The 19,233-nt window shown below is 45.5% G+C and overlaps 1 protein-coding gene across 1 annotated transcript; it reads left to right on the top strand.

Moving 5' to 3' along the window:
* Positions 1-13,480: 13,480 nt before the first annotated feature.
* egln3 (egl-9 family hypoxia-inducible factor 3) lies at positions 13,481-19,019 on the top strand. The gene is made up of 5 exons (XM_015942162.3): positions 13,481-13,954; positions 16,130-16,249; positions 16,677-16,813; positions 17,653-17,726; positions 18,183-19,019. The coding sequence occupies exons 1-5, from the start codon at positions 13,595-13,597 to the stop codon at positions 18,215-18,217; spliced, it is 726 nt and encodes a 241-aa protein (XP_015797648.1). The 5' UTR covers positions 13,481-13,594; the 3' UTR covers positions 18,218-19,019.
* The last annotated feature ends 214 nt before the right edge of the window (positions 19,020-19,233 follow it).

The following is a 19,233-nucleotide window of genomic DNA, read 5'->3' as shown; positions in this document are numbered from 1 at the left end:
AAATGTCTGTATTTAGTAACTTTAAACTGTAAAGCAAACTACTGCAGATTCCTCACCAAACTGTGACTTCCTCCCTGCCAAACTGTATTTTTCCTTCATGATGTATACTTGTATACATGTTTGTAAAGTTTTATATGTTGGCATAAAAACTTTTTTGTGAGCTAACTGCGAAACGTTTCAATATATCAGGAATGCATTAAAATATTTGGCTACGTTTGTTTTACCTGGTTTGTCATTTTTAGGGTTACAAGATGAATGTAGGAAGATTTTGAATGATCACAGTCTTTTTTTTTTGGCTCAAATGGATTTAATAGAAATAAATATACTTTACTTTTTCCCAGATTTATTTATTTACAGGTGATTACACTCCTGAGTCTCCCTGGTAAGGTCTTTTCAGGGGTTCTGGAGAGGAGGGTCGGTCAGATTGTCGAACCTCAGATTCAGGATGAACAGTGTGGTTTGGGTCCTGGCCGTGGGACACTGGACCAGCTCTAGGGGGATCCTGGAGGGTGTGTGGCAGTTCGCCCAACCAATCTGCATGTGTTTTGTGGATTTGAAGAAGGCTTTTGACCTCGTCCCTCGGGGGGCCCTGTGGGGGGTACTCCAGGAGAATGGGGTACTCAACAAAAACATGGGTCTTAAGGCGAGTCTTAAAAAAACCCCAGTGAGGGTGACTGACGCACCACCAAAGGCAACTGGTTCCAAAGTGCAGGTGCCAACATCGAGAATGCACAGTTCCCCCATGACCTGCACTTAGTGCGTGGAATGATCAACAGTTCCCTGCCGGCTGAACGAAGGGCCCGCGAGGGGGCATGTCTATGCAAAAGGTTGCCAAGATATGCTGGAGCAGTTCCTTGTAAGGCCTTGTATGCCAGCACCAAGATCTTGAATTTTGCCCTGTATTGCCCAGGCAACCAATGAAGGGATGCTAACATGGGTGATATGTTCCCTGCGCCTAGTGCCTGTCACGAACCTAGCGGCTGAGTTTTGTACTAACTGCAAGCGTGCCGCACCCTGACTAAGGCCGGCATACAGTGCATTGCAGTAGTTGAGCCTTGAAAGAACAAAAGCATGTGTGACATTCTCTTTTACGGCCCCCAGCTCGTCTAGGAGATGATGGTTTGAGGGCGTAAAGAAAAATGTGTGTAAAACCAGACCAAACCAAGATTTACTCTCTTAGAGGAGTTTATTAACTAAAAACACTGCTTTATGCAGGCAAAGGAAAAATGAATACAAAACCAAAAGGACGTCCACACTGGGGAATTAATGATAATACAAAACACAAGGACCATCCAGGACTGGGCAAAGAACAATAATCTTAATAAACACAAAACGCCGGGACTAAACCGGGAAACTAAGGGAATGAGTTAAACACAAAAAGCTCCACCAGAAGGGTGAGCTGAACTCTTTAACGAGTAAGAATAAACACAAAAACTCCACCAAAAGGGTGAGCTGAACTCTTTAACGAGAATTCTAAAGAAGACGAAAAAACGAGCTCTGAACTAGGAAGAAATAACCAAACCACACAGGTTGCACAACGAGACTAAATAAGTCAGCTCTAGGAGGGAAAAGAGGAACACCAGCTTTAACACTCAGGCCTCTGCTAAGCTTCCCTCCTCGAATGACAGAGGGAGCTGCCTTTTAAAGGAAGCTCCCTGATTGGATAATGTGCGACACCTGGCTCAGCTGGAGCCAGGAGATCAGGAGGAGCACCGAGGCCATCTTGTGGCCACAAAACAGACAGCGTCTGTAACATTCTCTAAATGTACTCTGAACAGCAGGGGCTTAATTCTGGCTAGTTGGCGTGAATTAATAAAACACGATCGCACAACCCGGTTGATTTGCGCATCGAATTTAAGGGCTTAGTCCAGTTGCACTCCCAAATTTTGGATGGTGGTCTTCATATTAGATGCTAAAGGGCCCAGATTCACAGCATCACATGGGCGTGTAGACATGCCAGGGCTAAGTACAATTACTTCAGTCTTAGCGTCATTCAGATGTAAAAAGTTTGTAGCCATCCAGGAGCGCACATCCTCTTAAGACATCTACAAGCTTTGATATTGACCCATCGACCCCCCGCTGAACGGGGAGGTAGATCTGACAGTCGTCAGCATCAAAATGAAAACGCATGCCGAACCGCCGAAGAAGATTCCCCAATGGTAGTAAGTAGATGGCAAAAAGAAGCGGACCCAATACAGACCCCCGTGGCACACCCCACTTGAGTCCCGCCCAGGTCGAGGAGGTTTCACCTACACTGACACAAAAACTTCTGTCTGATAAGTAGGAGTGTAGCCATTGTAGGGCTGCACCGGTAATTCTCGCCCAATGTTGCAGCCGATCCAAAAGTATGTCATGATCGACCGTGTCAAAGGCCGCAGACAAATCTAACATCAAAAGAATGACAGCATCCCCCCGTCACAAGCTAAAAAAAACATTAAGAACCATCAAAAGTGCAGTCTCGGTACTGTGACCTGCTCTGAACCCTGACTGAAAGATCTCCCAGAGTTCGTGAGTGTCTAAAAATGTAACCAACTGTAAATATACAACCCTCTCAAGCAGCTTAGATAAGTAAGGTAGATGTGAGATAGGTCTGTAATTGGCTAACAGTTTCCTCCATCCCCTTTTTTTTCAGCAGCGGTCGTACAACAGCCCTCTTAAAAGTAAGGGGAACCACTCAAGAGGCCAGACTGGTATTTAAGATAACCAGTATATAAGGGGCCAGAACAGAAAAAGCCTCCTTAAGCATCATTGGGGAAAGAGCATCATAAGGGGAACTAGAAGGTTTTTGCTTAGAAATTAGTTCCTCTAGCTCTGTCAGATATAGTCTGGAAGGCTGGCAGGTTTGCCCTAAGTGGCATAGGTGCCACGAAAACAGGAGTGCGGCCTACTATAGCAACCCGAATCATCACTATCTTGTCCACAAAGCAGTGAAGAAAATCTTCACATGTCCCAGCCATCGCAGCCATGGGCCTGGAGGCAGAAGTTGCAGTTTCCAGTACTGGATCAATCACCTTAAAGAGAGTGCGTGGGTCATGAGAATTTGATTCCACAATGTTGGCATAGTATCTGATCCTAGCCTGTCGTACCACTTCCCTGTGATCAAAAAGTGGCTTTTTATAAATTTCATAGGACACATGAAGTTTGTCTTGCTTCCACTTTCGCTCAGCTCTCCTGCAGGCCTGCCTGGAGGCCTGGGTCTCAGACATCCACGGCTCTGCCCTATGCTCTTCTTTCCTAATCTTAAAGGGAGAAACATCATCAAAAACAGATGTGCATAGTGTATCAAAACGAGTAATAAACTATTCAACAGGGAGGTGGGCTAAGAGAAGATCCTGTCCTGCTAGACTGAAGCACTCACTGAATCTCGCCACCTTAGCAGGATTTATGGCACGACTGCGCCTCTCAGGAAGAGATGGAACACTAAAATTACATAAAATCGGAGAGTGGTCTGAGAAAACAGGCCTCAACGTGTCCACATTAATGGACTGAAGACCAGAGGAAAGAACTAGGTCAAGAGTGTGTCCCTTCACGTGTGTAGAACCCTGAACCCACTGAGAAAGATTCAGGGAACTTAATAGGTGCAAAAACTCCTCGACCATCGGGTTATCAGGGCAACAAATATGGATGTTAAAATCTACTACAATCAAAATATTATCATATTTCAACACATTCATTGCCAAGAGATCAGCAAAGTCTTTTAGAAATTCCACAGTCAGTCCAGGCGGGCGATAAGTCAACGCCACAAAAAGTAGAGGAAAAGGTCCAAGTTCAAAAGAGCAAACCTCAAAACTAGAAAACATGTTTATTTCTGCTGTGAAATTGGTATTTTTAACATGGGAGTAATGAGGATTTGCTCACTTCTGACACCAGCCCCAGCGGATGAGGGCGGAACCGCACTTTTTGTCACTTCTGTGTTGGCTTCAATTTCAGACCCGAATTATGGGGGCTTGGTTGCCACATGTTTCACCCTCCGCAAGGCCTTAACCAGAAAGGCCAAAAACGTCCTCTTATCCTTCACCGCCACCACACCTGCCCCTTCATCCACACCACCAGCCGACAGATGCCCCGACCCCAACACACCACCACTCTTCAGATTCAGAAACATCATTCGACACACTGTATACCACCCCCTTAACCAAAGCACCAGAATGCGACTCAAACAGTCACTCCCACCCCCATAAACGTCTCGTCTCAGCACCTGGAGGCGCTGGGCCCTCATCCGTCAAACCACCGTCAACAGTCCATGAAACAGTAGCATCCAGCACATCTCCTATCACCGCACACAGCTCCCATGTATGATGTCTCAATGACACATTTTGATGCCAAGAATGAGTTTATTTTCAACAGGCGGCAAAAGTTATTTTAGTTCTGTGTGAAAAGATGTAGTGGAGTACAACTGCTTGTCTCACCAAATTGAACCAGGCATGAAGAAGAGAAGAAAAATTATGGGCCATTCCCATCTGTACCGGGTCGGCCCGGGCCGGGTAGCGTAGGTTGTTTACATATCTGGGTGGCCTGGTATTTGGGCCAACCAAGGCTCATTCTCAGCCCTCTTCTCGAGGGGGTCTGCTTCAGGACCAGGGCCAACACACCCACTGCTGACAGCAAATTCACACCTTCCAGTAGAGCAAGCCTCTGATTGGTGGGTAGAATCAGCCCACATGGGCTTAAGGCAAGGATGTGTGGAATCAACCGGGCCAGGCTGGGGCCGACTGGGGCTACCCGGCCCTGGCCGACCCGGGACAGATGGGAATGGCCCATTATTGAGTTTAGCAAGCTTCGACTCCTTCCAGGATGAATAGAACATTAATCCCGCTGATTTGGCGGCCCGCCAGTCTGAAGTTGCAATTGCGTTTTTCTGGCCACAGGGCAGTGGGGGGTCTGAGTGACTTTTCATTAACCCTGTAAAGCAAGGGTCTCCCAACACCTTGCTCGCCTGAAAGCAGCCATTGAGCTATCCTGCCTGACTTGTAATTAGAGGAACAGATTTTAAATTTGAAGGCAAGTCTTCGCCCGTTTAAAGAAGACAGGGTGACATCAGTTATTCAGACCTGGTTTTACATAAACATCCTTAGGAAAATATTCTGGGTGACAGTAAAGTCCAAACAGCTTGTTAATGCAAATTAAAAGCAGTGTGTTTATGAACACAGGCTTCAAACACTGGACATCTCCTGTGATTTAGTTTCAACAAATTTCCCACAACTGTTTCAGCTGATTATCCCATTTAGTAATAAAACACGATTGTGAACGCTCTCTCGCTTTACTTTGTGGTGCCACAGCTGTAAGACCCGTGGATCAGCTGATCCAGAGGCAGAGAAAAAGGATAAACCTCCAACTGTATTTTAATATTGTCAACAAAAATGCAGCAAAGCATCATTTTAACAGCATTTATTGAAGAAAAACTTTCACGAGCAAAAAAAAAAAAAAAAGATCCAATATCAGGAAAGCAGGAAGAATTGTTGTTTCTGTTCTAACATTTTACTTCAGTTCATTCTATTTAGATGTTTGTGTTTTAGCTTGTATTTTTTAAAATATATTCAGCTTCATGAGAAACATTGTGTTGCCATGCATCCATCCATCCATTTTCATCTGCTTATCCGGAGTCGGGTCGCGGGGGCAGTAGCCTAAGGCGAGAGGCCCAGACTTCCCACTCCCCAGCCACTTGGGCCAGCTCCTCCGGGGGAATCCCAAGGTATTTCCTGACCAGGTGAGAGACATAGTCCCTCCACCGTGTCCTGGGTCTACCTTTAGGTCTCTTCCCAGTTGGACGTGCCCGGAAAACCTCACTAGGGAGGCGTCCAGGAGGCATCCTGACCAGATGCCCAAGCCACCTCAACTGGCTCCTCTCGATGTGGAGGAGCAGCGGGTCTACTTCGAGCCCTCCCGGATGACCAAGCTTCTCACCCTATCTCTCAGGGAGAGCCCAGCCACTCTTCAGAGAAAACTCATTTCGGCCTCTTGTATCTGCGATCTCGTTCTTACGGTCACTATCCAAAGTTCATGACCATAGATGAGGGTAGGAAAGTAGATCGACCAGTAAATCGAGAGCTTCGCCTTCTGACTCAGCTCTCTCTTCACCATGACAGACCGGTACAACGCCCGCATCACTGCAGATGCAGCACCAATCCGCATATCGATCTCACGCTCCAGTTTTCCCTCACTCGTGAACAAGACCCCGAGATACTTAAACTCCTCCACTTGGGGCAGGACCTCATCCCTGTCTCGGAGAAGGCATTGTATCATTTTCCGAATCAAGACCATGGTCTCAGATTTAGAGGAGCTGATTCTCATCCCAGCTGCTTCACACTCGGCTGCGAACCGCTCCAGCTAAAGCTGAAGATCACGTTCTGATGAAGCCAACAGGACCACATCATCTGCAAAAAGCACAGGCCTAATCCTCAGGCCACCAAAACGGATGCTCTCCACACCTTGGCTGCGCCTAGAAATCCTGTCCATAAAGGTTATGAACAGAATCGGTGACAAAGGGCAACCTTGGCAGAGTCCAGCTTTCACTGGAAACGAGCCAGACTTACTGCCGGCAATAAGAACCAAGCTCTGACACCGGTCATACAGGGACCTAACAGCCCGTCTCAGAGGGCCTGGTACCCCATACTCCCGGAGTACACCCCACAGAGCCCCCCGAGGGATGCGGTCAGACGCCTTCTCCAAATCCACGAAACACATGTAGACAGGTTGGGCAAATTCCCACGCACTCTCCAGGATCCCCCTAAGGGCATAGAGCTGGTCCAGTGTTCCACGGCCAGGACGAAAACCACATTGCTCCTCCTGAATCTGAGGCTCAACAATCCGACGGACCCTCCTCTCCAAAACCCCTCAATAGACCGTACCAGGAAGGCTCAGGAGTGTGATCCCCCTGTAGTTGGAACACACCCTGTGGTCCCCCTTTTTAAATAAGGGAACCACCACCCCGGTCTGCCAGTCCAGTGGGACTGCCCCCGATGTCCACGTGATATTGCAGAGCTGTGTCAGCCAAACATAGCCCCACAACATCCAGAGCCTTAAGGAACTCCGGTTGGATCTCATCCACCCCTGGAGCCTTGCCACAGAGGAGCTTTTTAACCACCTCAGCACCAGAGATTTGAGAGGCCAATTCAAAGTCCCCAGATTCTGCTTCCTCACTGGAAGACGTGTCTGTGGGATTGAGGAGGTCTTCGAAGTATTCTGCCCACCAATCCACAACATCCTGAGTAGAGATCAGCAGCACACCGTCCCCATTATAGATAGTGTTGGTAGCGCACTGCTTTCCCCCCGAGGCGCTGGATGGTGGACCAGAATCTCCTCAAAGCCGTACGGAAGTCTTGCTCCATGGTCTCACCAAACTCCTCCCATGCCCGGGTTTTTGCCTCGGCGACCACCTGAGTCATGTTCCGCTTGGACTGCCGGTACCCGTCAGCTGCCTCTGGAGTCCCACAGGCCAAAAAGATCTGATAGGACTCTTCTTCAGCTTGACAGAATCTCTAACCGCTGGTGTCCACCAGCAGTTTCGGGGGTTGCCACCACGACAGGCACCGACGATTCTGCGACCACAGCTCCGGTCGGCCGCCTCAACAATGGAGGCACAGAACAGGGTCCATTCAGACTCAATGTCCCCCGCCTCCCCCGGAACATTTTGGAAGTTCTGTCAGAAGTGGGAATTGAAGCTCTTTCTGACAGGAGACTCTGCCAGACATTCCCAGCAGACCCTCGCGATACATTTGGGCCTGCCTGGTCTGACCGGCATCCTCTCCCACCATCTGAGCCAATTCACCACCAGGTAGTGGTCAGTTGACAGCTCCGCCCCTCTCTTCACCTGAGTGTCCAAGACATGCGGCCGCAGGTCAGATGAAACAACAACAAAGTCAATCATCGAGCTGGTTCCAAGAGCTTATATGGACACCTTTATGTCTGAACATCCATGACTGGCACAGAAGTCCAAAAACGAAACACCACTCAAATTCAGATTGGGGGTGGGGGGGTGGGGGTGGGGGGTTCCTCCCAACCACACCTCTGCAGGTCTCACTGTCATTGCCCATGTGAGCGTTAAAGTCCCCCAGCAGAACGAGGGAGTCAATGAAAGGAGCGCTCTCCAGCACCCCCTCCAAGGTCTCCAAAAAGGATGGGTAGTCTGAACTAATGTTTTGGTTCATAAGCACAGACCACAGTCAGAACCCGTCCCCCCACATGTAGGCGGAGGGCGGCTACCCTCTCATTCACGGGGGTAAACCCCAATGTACAAGCACCAAGATGGGGGGAAACCAGTATGCCCACCCCTGCTCGGCGCCTCTTAGTGGGAGCAACTCCAGAGTAGTAGAAAGTCCAACCCCTCTCAAGGAAACTGGTTCCAGAGCCAGAGCCATGCGTTGAGGTGAGTCCGACTATATCTAGTCTGAACCTCTCAACCTCACACACCAACTCAGGCTCTTTCCCCTCCAGAGAGGTGACATTCCATGTGCCAAGAGCCAGCTTCTGTAGCCAAGGATCAGACCGCCAAGGACCCTGCCCTCGACTACCACCCGTCACACACTGCACCTGACCCCTTTGATCCCTCCCACGAGTGGTGAGCCCATGGGAAGGGGGGCACACGTTTCCTCTTCGGGCTGTGCCCGGCCGGGCTCCATGGGTGAAAGCCCAGCCACCAGGCGCTCGCCAACGTGCCCCACCTCCAGGCCTTGCTCCAGAGGGGTGCCCCGGTGACCCACGTCCGGCCGAGGGAACATGGTTTCCATTTATATAATTCATCATAAGAGGTCTTCGGGCTGCTCTTTGTCTGATCCCTCACCTAGGACCAAGTTTGCCATGAGGCAGAAAGCATCAGACAACTTAGCTCCTAGGATCATTGAGACAAGAGATTCACACACTTCTTGTGTTTTGATGTTGACCCAGGTGTCATCCACATATCTGTACCAGTGGCTGGGTGCTCTCCCTTTAAAAGAGCCAAGAGCCTTTCACCTATGTAGCCTTACACCTATGTAGCCGGTGTATCAGAGAAACTCAGGAGGGGTTTCTCCAAACACAACAAACCAGTGTACTTCAGACCCAGCAACACACTCAGACAGAAACTGGTTCACCCGAAAGACAAAACTCCTAAACACAAACTGAACAATGTGGTGTGTGCTGTACAGTGCAGTGAGGAATGCCCAGACCTCTACATCGGAGAAACCAAACAGCCACTTCACAAGCGCATGGTACAACATAGAAGAGCCACCTCCACGGGACAGGACTCAGCAGTTCATTTGCATCTAAAGGACAAATGTCACTCTTTCGAGGATGCCAACGTTCACATTTTGGACAGGGAGGACAGATGGTTTGAAAGAGGAGTAAAGGAAGCCATTTATGTCCACTGTGAGCAACCATCTTTGAACAGAGGCGGTGGTTTACAACTGTTAAGTGTTATGTTCTGATGTTGTGTGTTTATGTGTATATGTCGGGTTTGTTCTTTTTATAGGCATGGAAAAACGGAAGTGACGTGTGTGTGTTACCTTTGACCTGTGACATTAGTAAATAAAAGCGAGCTCCTGGCGAAAGATGGGTGTGTGAGCGGTACCCGGATGTAATGGACTGGCCGTCTGACGCCGAGCTCTAAAACGGTGAATCTTTAGAGTCTGTGTGAGTTTCATGAGTTAACCTCCATAGCTGCAACACTTACACTTCAACTTACGTCTTGATTCCGCTGTGTTAAAACGACATTGGCTAACAACAACACCAACTGTCTGCCATCTATAATCCAGTTTTGAGATCCCTTCCCAGATGCCTCAACGCCCACGCATATCCTGGGCCATCTGACCTCAGGAATTCACATGATAGGGTGGGGCCAGGCTTCACAATGAGCTCACCCGAAACTCTGGCTGAATAGGACCCACACCCACCCTCACACCTTGGCTCATGTGTTTATGTAGAAGATCATCAGGGGGTCTTTTGTTCCCTCTTCGGGGGGAAACTCCCACTGGGTTTGAATCTGGGACTCTCAACCATTTGACCTTAGAACTGAAGAAGCCTCTTGGATGAGAGGTGAAACGTCTTCAAGCAACTCAAAGAAGCCCGGACGCTTTTCTTTCAAAGCTCCTTAGACTACAATGACCTGGATGACTGAGAACCTTCACAGACACATTGGCTTTAACAATCCACTCAAAACCAGAACTTTTAACTGTGGCCAGCAAAGATTCCTCATTAACCCTGCAGGCTGAAAGTTTCATAAAAGGATGAACAACTAAGTCCTTCAGTGGTACTTCTGAGTTAAAACATGCTCATGAAATATGTATGTTGAGTAACCAGACAGGTAGGTTTTAACATTGCAAGTCTGCAACGCTTGGCTCCAGAGGGTTAAGCAACTATTGCGTTGTTGTACTTATTAACTCCAACCAGTTTTAGAGGTTAATATGCTTGACTGTTGTTTTTAATTCACCAAAGACACTCTGGCCATGATGATTTAATATGCAGGGCTAATGTAGACATGTGTGCAGTGGTTGATCCAGGTTGGTGTTTGAGCTGGGGTGATGCTGGGGTCTGAGCATCCTTATTGGTGGTGAAGGTTCTCAATCATCCAGGTCAGAGGTCACGGTAATCCAAAGGATTCCAATGAAGGCAACTGGACGTCTTTGGTTTCTTGAAGACATGTTGCTTCTCATCCGAGGGGATCAGAATTGGCAAAGCTCCTCGGATGAGAACAAAACGTCTTCATTGGAACTCTTTGGATCGTCCTTATTGGTCCGTTGCTGGGAGACCGCTCTAACAGGAACAGGGAGAGATGCGCTAAGTTTATTTTCCATTCATTACTGTTGTTAGCAAAACTTATATTATTATATTATTCACTTTATTTGATTAATATTTGATCATTTTAGCAAACTAAATAACTTTCTAAAGTTCTAAATATTACAATTTTTTAATTACACGAATTTAATGAATTAAAAGTAAGTTTTTTCGATTGTTCTAACTTTGCTCTGAACAAATCTAAAGGTTATCAGTCGAATCTGCTCAAAATCCGCGTGAACACTATCAGCTGAAGGAGGCACGGCTGCACGTGATCAGGAAGCTCTGTGAAGCTTGATCAGCAGCACGTTCACTGAAAACTTTGGTCGCGCGCCAGGGCTACATGCGGACCGCGCAGTTCACAATGGCGGCGGACACTCCCATTGCGCGGTCACGTAGGATATTGTTCCAGTTTAGTTTTTAAACTTTGAATGAAACTTTTGGATATGCTTACATCTTACAAGCTGGTGTTGATTGTTTTATTCTGATTAAAATGCATCCTCCATCATTTGGTCCAGGGAGAAATCCGTTTTACTGTTTATTGTTCATGGGAAGCCTTCCTATGGGTGAATGTTTGACGCAGCTGAGCGTGGGCCCTGCCCCCATCCACCCCCATCCCTTGTGTTCCGGAGAGAACATCACATTCAGCACGTCGCACACTTTGCTCACATTCACACAGTAAAGCATCTGTAGCGACAGCGGAAGTTGTGGAAGTTGTCTTTCAAAATAAAGCACACCATTGGAAAACCATGTGGCATTTTAGGATATAGCTGTGTAAAGGTCATCACTCGAGTTTTTGAGTCTCACAGGACGGCATCAATCTTCCAGTTGGTATATTCCCTACCTTTTGAGATGCTTTCTAATTCTGTGATTAGAAAATGCATAAAAACTTAAATGATGGTTAGCAACACATTTTAAGGATTTGTGTTGTATTCTGTCAACTTGTTCGTAAAAACATATTTATTATAAACAGCACAGGTTACTAAATGAATTTGATTATTTTTGGATTCTTGCTAAAATCTCCATCTTATTGTTGGGAAGAGTAGTCATACTTAAGTCCTTTAGAGCAAGGATGTATTTGTGTGCTCTTCGACAGTGTATGGCAGATTGCACTTTTGACCAACATCCACAGTGGTGAGTACTTCACGTTGTTCGTTGTCCAATCGACCCTTTGCACCGACGTCACCTAATCACGTGGGTCCACCATGGTGGACGGCAAAAGCATGTAAACAGTGAGCGACACAAGTACTAAACAAAGGGAAAAGTAGAGCCTGAAATTGTTTTTGCGATCAAAACAAAAACAAAACTCCTCCAGCATTCCTTTAATTAGTTCATGTCCAGTTCAGTTATCAGAAGAAGTAGCACATCTAGCGGGGGCTCATAGAGAGCGGTATGTTAACTAGCTTACCAACGTTAGCTTACATTCTCTCTGCAGCTGTTCACCAAACATGTTGCTGACTTTGCCTAAATTCACCCCTCTGGATTTATAACTTTATGTTGTAAACAGCGTTTCACTTTACACCAAAGCTGATTGTTAAAAAGTCCGGATCCCTACCAACTTCTGTTGCTGGTGGTGTTACCGGGTTGAGCTGCTGCTCTCACACCGGAATGAGAAGATCTCTGAATGGCGACACTCATATAAATAAGTAATGTCATTTTAACACACGTAATCATACATCGGAGCTTTAATATTGTTAATAATTGTCTCACTTTACACTACAGTGGACGGAGTGCAGCCTCTGTGGTGAAATACCCGTCCATCAGGATTATCAATAACTTTTATAAACACATCACATTTATCCCTGTCCCTGTCTTCCTCGAGAAATAAAAGAACCTTAATCTTACCCGGTAAAAACATGTTCGCTGCAAATCTTAGGCCTGCTAGTCTGCTTGATTGATCGCTGCAGTTCATCTCTGTCCTCACTGTCCATCAAAGTTATTTAAAAAAAAGAGTTGAGTTTACATCCGTGTCTCTTAGTGCAGCCAACCACACAGCAAGTTAAAACCATTTTCCTGTCAAATCAACTAAATAAAAGTGATAAAAGGCTACAAACTGGCTTGTTTTGGCTAGCTTTGCTGGCGTTTCAACGGGTGTAAATGGTCTTTTTGCCGTCCATTATGGCGAAGGGGGCGGTCACATGAGTGGCGCGCAAAGGGTCAATAGCATGTAGAGATAGTTTGAAAAACAACCGTAGGTCCTGCCCTATGACTGAGCTCCATCTATGGGTCGTGGCCAGACTATTTAATGTATATGATAACTTGCCAGGGTAGGCATCCCTCTGGAAGCCTAAATCAAAGTCAGAAGGTTTCAAAATGAAAATAAAACCAAGAACATTTTGTGGAAATCCTCTGGTTGGAGATTCACTTTCTTAAAAAAATATTTGACTTCAAATTACCTTCTGATGAGCAGTCGTTTAACTTTAGTGCTTAAACAAATTTATTAAAGGACCTAGTATTTCTTTTAAATAATGAATCCATAAATAGTTACTATTTTTCTGAACCCGAACAACAGACTACCTGTTTCCACCGATTCTTACAGAGAATGTTTGCCTACATTGTTGTGACATTTGCATTTAGAACATACCATTTTAAGTATTGTATTGTAATTGTGTGAGGTAAATTTTAAAGCACCGTTTAATATAAGAATTATTTAGCAAATTGGATAACCTTGTCATTTTTAAATACGTGTGATTTATTTTGGAAATCCTTAGCGGAAGTGGTATGTGTACAGTTTTCCAGCTGGACAGCTTATGAACCCAAACACTAGCACGTCCGCTCAACTGTTCCGCAGAGAGCGGGCACGTCTTGGTCTGAGTCCTCTCGTTCCGGCTGAGCTTTAGCGGTCACCATGCCTTTTATCGAGCATATGTCCAACGCGGACCTGGAGCGGCTGGCGCTGGACCGGGTCGTGCCGGCCCTGCTGACCCACGGCTTCTGCTACGTGGACGGACTCCTCGGGGAGCCGGCCGGGAGCGCGGTGCTGGACCAGGTGAAGGAGATGCACCGTTCCGGGGAGCTGCAGGACGGCCGTCTGGCCGGCACCGTCCCGGGCATCAACAGGAAGAGCATCCGCGGGGATAAGATCGCGTGGGTGAGCGGCACCGAGCGGGGATGCGAGGCGATCAGCTTCCTGCTCGCCCTGGTGGATCGGCTCATCTCCGTGTGCGCCAGCCGCCTGGGTAATAAAGCCATCCGAGAGAGGTCCCAGGTAAGAGCTCCACCTGGATAAACTCCATGGAAACATTCCCGTCATTCCTGAAACCTAATCCAAAATATGTCTCACTGGGAGAACTTCAGCTTTCTCTTTTATCTTGTCACACCTGTAAGCTGTCCATACCTCAGGCTGGAGTAGAGCATGTGTTGATCATAATGAATTACCAAAAAACTACTCTACATAAACTTTTAACCAATCAGGAAATGTGTATTTTCATGGAATAAAATGTTTAATCCCAAGCTGTTCTTGACTTTTCCTGGTCTGTAAGTGTGTTGGACAGCCTCCACTCGTGTTTGTAAACAGCCCACACCTTTAGTCACATTTAACTTCCTTTCATTTTAATGTAACTGCGGCACCATCATCCTTTTGACAAAATCTGATTAAAAAATCTACATTTTGGTTTATTTTCTGATGCTTAGTTGTTGTTTTTTTAGCCTTTTGGAGAAAAAATTCATTACTTTTTCAAGTTTACTTTTCCCAAAGCGTTTCTCGGAGTCTAAAAATAACAACAATGGTAGAATTCAAATGAATGAACTAGTTTTACTTGTTTATGACATTAAAAAAAACGTTTTGACAGAAGAAAACTACACAATCTCGACTCTTAAAGACACTGGAACCAGGTTTCATTGATATTATGTGATCGATGGCCCCACCACCAACCAATTTTTAAACATTTTCAAAATGCTTTTTTCCCCTTATTTTTACAATTTTTATATATTTTGTTTTTGTGAAGCGCCTCGTGATTTTTATCTTGAGAGTCGCTATAGAAATGATATTTTCTTCTTCTTCTTCTTCACCATTTTTAATTTATAAATTAGGATTAAAAAAAGATAAAGAAATAAAGTTTGTGATTAAAACGAAGGCTTGGTGCGTTTAAAACCTGGAAGAATGCACTTTCAGGTGAGAAAGCTCGATTCTTCCTGTTGCTGTGGGATTGGGATTATATCCCAAAATTATACAGTTTATAAAAGGCATTCCTCTGAGGGTGTGTGTAATCTGTAATAATCTGGGTCAGGTTCACTTGAGAACGTGTCAACAGACTGTTCGTGACGGTTTTTTCCTGCGAGGAAACCCCAAGCCGTGCCATCTGATAAGCATCTGCTGCCCTCAGCTCAGCGGACACTTCCTGTTTAGGTGTGGAGTTGACAGCTAAGCAGTGAAAATGGGTTTCCTCCTCCTCATCCACTCACTTGTTATTGTAGACGACCCGGACGTAGCTCACAGGACCTCCAAGGATAATGGAACATAAAATGGCCCACGCACAGTCAAACCTGAGCCAGCATGTGTGCTGTTTGAGTCATGCAACCGAGGTCGTAGCCTTTTAACCGCAGGATACACCTCTGGTGATATTCACAGATCCTACTTCCTGTCAGCTGGGCTGACATCATTTATTTTACCCCAAATGTGGGTTTTACTGGACTTGTGTGTTGGGCGACAGGTACTGCACCTAAACGGGATAGCTGCTGATACAAAGATGGTCAACATTACGAGGAATTCTTTTACTGATCTGGAATTATCTTGGACCGTTTTGTAATTTCTGAGTGTTTTATACGGAGGTTTTAATCCCGTCTCACCTGAACAACTCTAAAACGAGTTTTGTTGCTGGCGGTGCCACTTCCTGCCTCTAAAGCTGAGCTTTGAGGGAACTTATTTCCCGATTTTTCTGGTAATCACTCCTGAAGTCAGCTGAGGTATATTTGAGAACCCCATCAGCAGACTAGTTTAGAGCCTTCGGGGTTCTCAGCTACGTGTGCAGGTTTGAGACTCTTATTGTGAAGGTTTGCAGGAAGTTTTGTGAACACTGCAAGCCTTCACCGTGTGATTGGTAAATCGAGCTGCTAATCATAAGTAACTTGGTTCAAAACAAACCCAGAACCCTTTGAGACACAAATGATAATCGTGACAAACGCCGTCAGAGGCGTTTGGCTAGTGCTAGCTTAGGTTTCTGATCATTAAAGGTTTTTTGTATCAACATATTATTACATATTACATTTAAGTACAAAAGCATTACAATGCCATTTAGTTTAGCTTAGCCCAGAAGGCGTCGTGAGCGCAGATGACCATACCACCCCAGGCAGCTTGGTTCTCACGCATTCAGAACGTTTGTCTCTAGCTGAAGGACACAGCCGTCTGGTCTGATGCACCTTCTCCCTGTGTGTTTACCTTTAGGCCATGGTGGCGTGTTACCCAGGAAACGGAGCAGGTTACGTCAAACACGTGGACAACCCGAACTGTGACGGACGCTGCCTCACCTGCATCTACTACCTCAACAAGAACTGGGACCCCAAGGTACAGCTCACACCTCTGCCGCTGCGATGGCTGATTGTTGCAAGCATTACGTTACAAGCATTTCCCCACACGTCACATATTGTGTAAAAGCAACGATATTGCTTCTGTGCCTCAATAACTGTCCAAAGGCCAACCTGCACTCCTCCTGAAACACGTATGCAAACCGTAACAAGATGGAAGTAAAAAGTGATTGTTAGAATTGGCCCAGTTTTACGTATCAGACTGATGAGATACGTTAAAACAACCTTGGTCAATGACGATGTTATGCTGCTACATCCCTAGTTTTAGCGTTTCAACTAAACCTATTGTATGGCGCTTTAAAATGTGTAAGTTATTGAAAATCCCAAATAGTATTTTGGCATATAATTGTATGCAGAAGTACTCAAAGTGAGTGGGAGAATTGAAACCTTTGTGTTGGTCTTGGTAGGAGCATGGAGGAGTTCTGAGGATATTCCCAGAGGGGAAACCGTACATGGCTGACATAAAGCCGTTGTTCGACAGACTTCTGATCTTCTGGTCTGATCGGAGGAACCCACACGAGGTGCAGCCGTCTTATGCCACCAGGTAACTTTGGGATCCTAACTGGTGGTTACCAGTAAAACTGGGGATGTTGAATACTGCCGCTGTTCAGGTTTTCTACAGTTATTCATCTTCAAACTGGAAATATAAACAGCTCCCTAAATGTTTGGTACAACTGAGATGTTTTAAAGGTAGATGTGAATAATGTATCTTCTTCCTTCTGGTTTAAAGAGAAATTACAGCTGCCTGCTGTAGCTAGCGCTAACAACGAGCTAATGCTAACACAAGCTAAGTGATACCATCACGCACAAAGTTAAAAAATGAACAAAAAAAATATTTCTTACAACTCTAGTAACAACAAAGCCTGGTCACCATGATTTCGTAGCCTCCCTCCAACTAGTGTAGCCCACACGGATGTTCACTCTGGTTCTAGCTCTTTGCTTCATCTCCAAAGACATTACTCTTTCACTTCCAGACTCCGCCATGATGCCAACAAAAACAGCAAAATTCTTCCTTTTCGTTGTCTTGTACTTTTTATTGACAGTCAACTGAAAAAGCTAAACGCTAACCTTTTATATTAGCCACCAGCACAGTGAACAGCTAAGAGCAGTCAAACGGGTAGAGACCTCCACCTAGTAAACCCACGCATGTCCCCAAACCTTTCAGTGTGGTTTCTGGTCAGCAGAGGGCTGCACAGTGCTGTCCAGTCTGAAGCTGGTAAAGTTCCTACCTCAAGAATCACTGAAACCACTTTGAAAGCAGTAGCTTAAAGTATTAAAACCTTCTAGTGTTGCATTAATGTTTCTAAGTAGAAAGACTGTTTTTGATTTGCTAAAATAATGAAATGTCAGAAATGCTTATATTAGGTCTTGTTGATGTTTCAGGTACGCAGTCACTGTTTGGTATTTCGACTCTAAGGAGCGAGCTGAGGCCAAGAAGCGCTTCAGAGGCCTGACAGGTAACCCAAATAGCCAGCTTGTGTTTAGTAGATCACAGATGTTTCAGTCGATGCCCAAAACAAGTTTATTTTCCGTTGTTGGCGTCAGTGTTTCCCCTACATTCAACAAATCCAGTACTACAGGTGAAATTAGAAAATTGTGCAAAAGTCCATTGATTTCAGTAATTCAACATAAAAGGTGAGACTAATGTACCAGGTGGGAGCTCTGGCAGCTTCCTTACCTCATGCCTGAACAACCTCAGCTGCGGAGGAGCAGCAGCTCTCCTGAGTCCCTCCTGGATTTTTAAGCCCCTCAGCCCACCATATTTCTACGGACCATGAATGTTTTCGAGTCGGTGGTAGCAGATCCAGGTCTAGGTAGACTATTTACTGAATTGCTGCAGGGCTTTCCAAATCTTACTGGTTTAGCTTAATCAGCTGCAGTTTGTCTGATGTTTCTGTTTTCCTTCGTTTTAGCTTCTGGCGAGGAGCAGAGCAGCAACTCCAGCTGATGGGGATACACGCTGCCACCTAGTGGAGGCTTTACCTCATCCCCCTAAACCTCCAAACGGCTGGAACGAAGAGTTGGAGCTGAACAGATTTTTTTTACGTCTTGGACTCAGTTGGAGTTATCTGGATTTTTTACTCTTCCACTTTATAAACTCTGTTTTTCCAACTTGTCCAACTCAGTGTCCCAATACTGAAGAGAGAAACCTTCCTGAAGTGCTGCTTTCACCCGAGAAACCACAATTTTTGTCTTGCTCCGACTTCCTCCACTTCTCACTGATGTTTGTGCAATAATCTGTCAAGTTTCTACAAGTTTCTGATGAAGAGGGAGAGTTGGCAGAAAACTCAGGCCTGCACAGAGACTTCTCAAACCTGTGTGATAAATGCTATTTACTGGATGTTTTCCCACAGATATTTAAGGTGGAATGTGGTGTTGCTGCATCTTAAAGATGGGGAGCACAAGGATACAGATCAACTGTGTTGGAAATGTTTTTAACTGAAGCTCAGAAGTGATGAAAGCTATTGTAAATAAATGACTGATGCTGGTTTTGGGACCTTGAACAAGGTTTTCTAAAAATCTGCTTAGAAAATGACTTTTGTAAATATTTAAACAAACGAGTAAAGTTCTAACCAGATGTTTTAAAAGTTTAAACACTTCTTGAATAAAGACTTATGAAGTGAAAGTAAGAACACTTTCTTTGTGATGAAAAAGATACGTCAAATTAATAACTATCAATCTGGTGTACTTTGAGAAAACAGTGTCATGCTGGTAAGAATGTATAATAAAGTTTTCATGGTATTTTAATAACACATAAATGTTATCCTGCCTTTCTATGATCCATGTTGAACACTCACCATGACTAGTAACTGGGATCCACTGAAGCATTAACGTTGAACTGATTTTATTTTTTTTACCAACGTAACAAAGCAGCTGGGCAGAGATCACCATTGAATGCATGAGCATGCAGAACTTGCAAAACTACTAGCCTAGTGAACTAGACCAAATACTTGCTTTGCAAAG

Source organism: Nothobranchius furzeri, chromosome 18 (assembly GCF_043380555.1).
Source record: "Nothobranchius furzeri strain GRZ-AD chromosome 18, NfurGRZ-RIMD1, whole genome shotgun sequence".
NCBI lineage: Eukaryota > Metazoa > Chordata > Actinopteri > Cyprinodontiformes > Nothobranchiidae > Nothobranchius > Nothobranchius furzeri.
This window is presented reverse-complemented; position numbering and strand designations above follow the sequence as displayed.

Coding starts and splice junctions, on each gene's coding strand:
- egln3 (XM_015942162.3), top strand. CDS start 13,595: ATGCCTTTTATCGAGCATATGTCCAACGCGGACCTGGAGCGGCTGGCG. Junction 13,955..16,129: donor CCATCCGAGAGAGGTCCCAG/GTAAGAGCTCCA, acceptor GTTTACCTTTAG/GCCATGGTGGCGTGTTACCC. Junction 17,727..18,182: donor GCGCTTCAGAGGCCTGACAG/GTAACCCAAATA, acceptor CCTTCGTTTTAG/CTTCTGGCGAGGAGCAGAGC.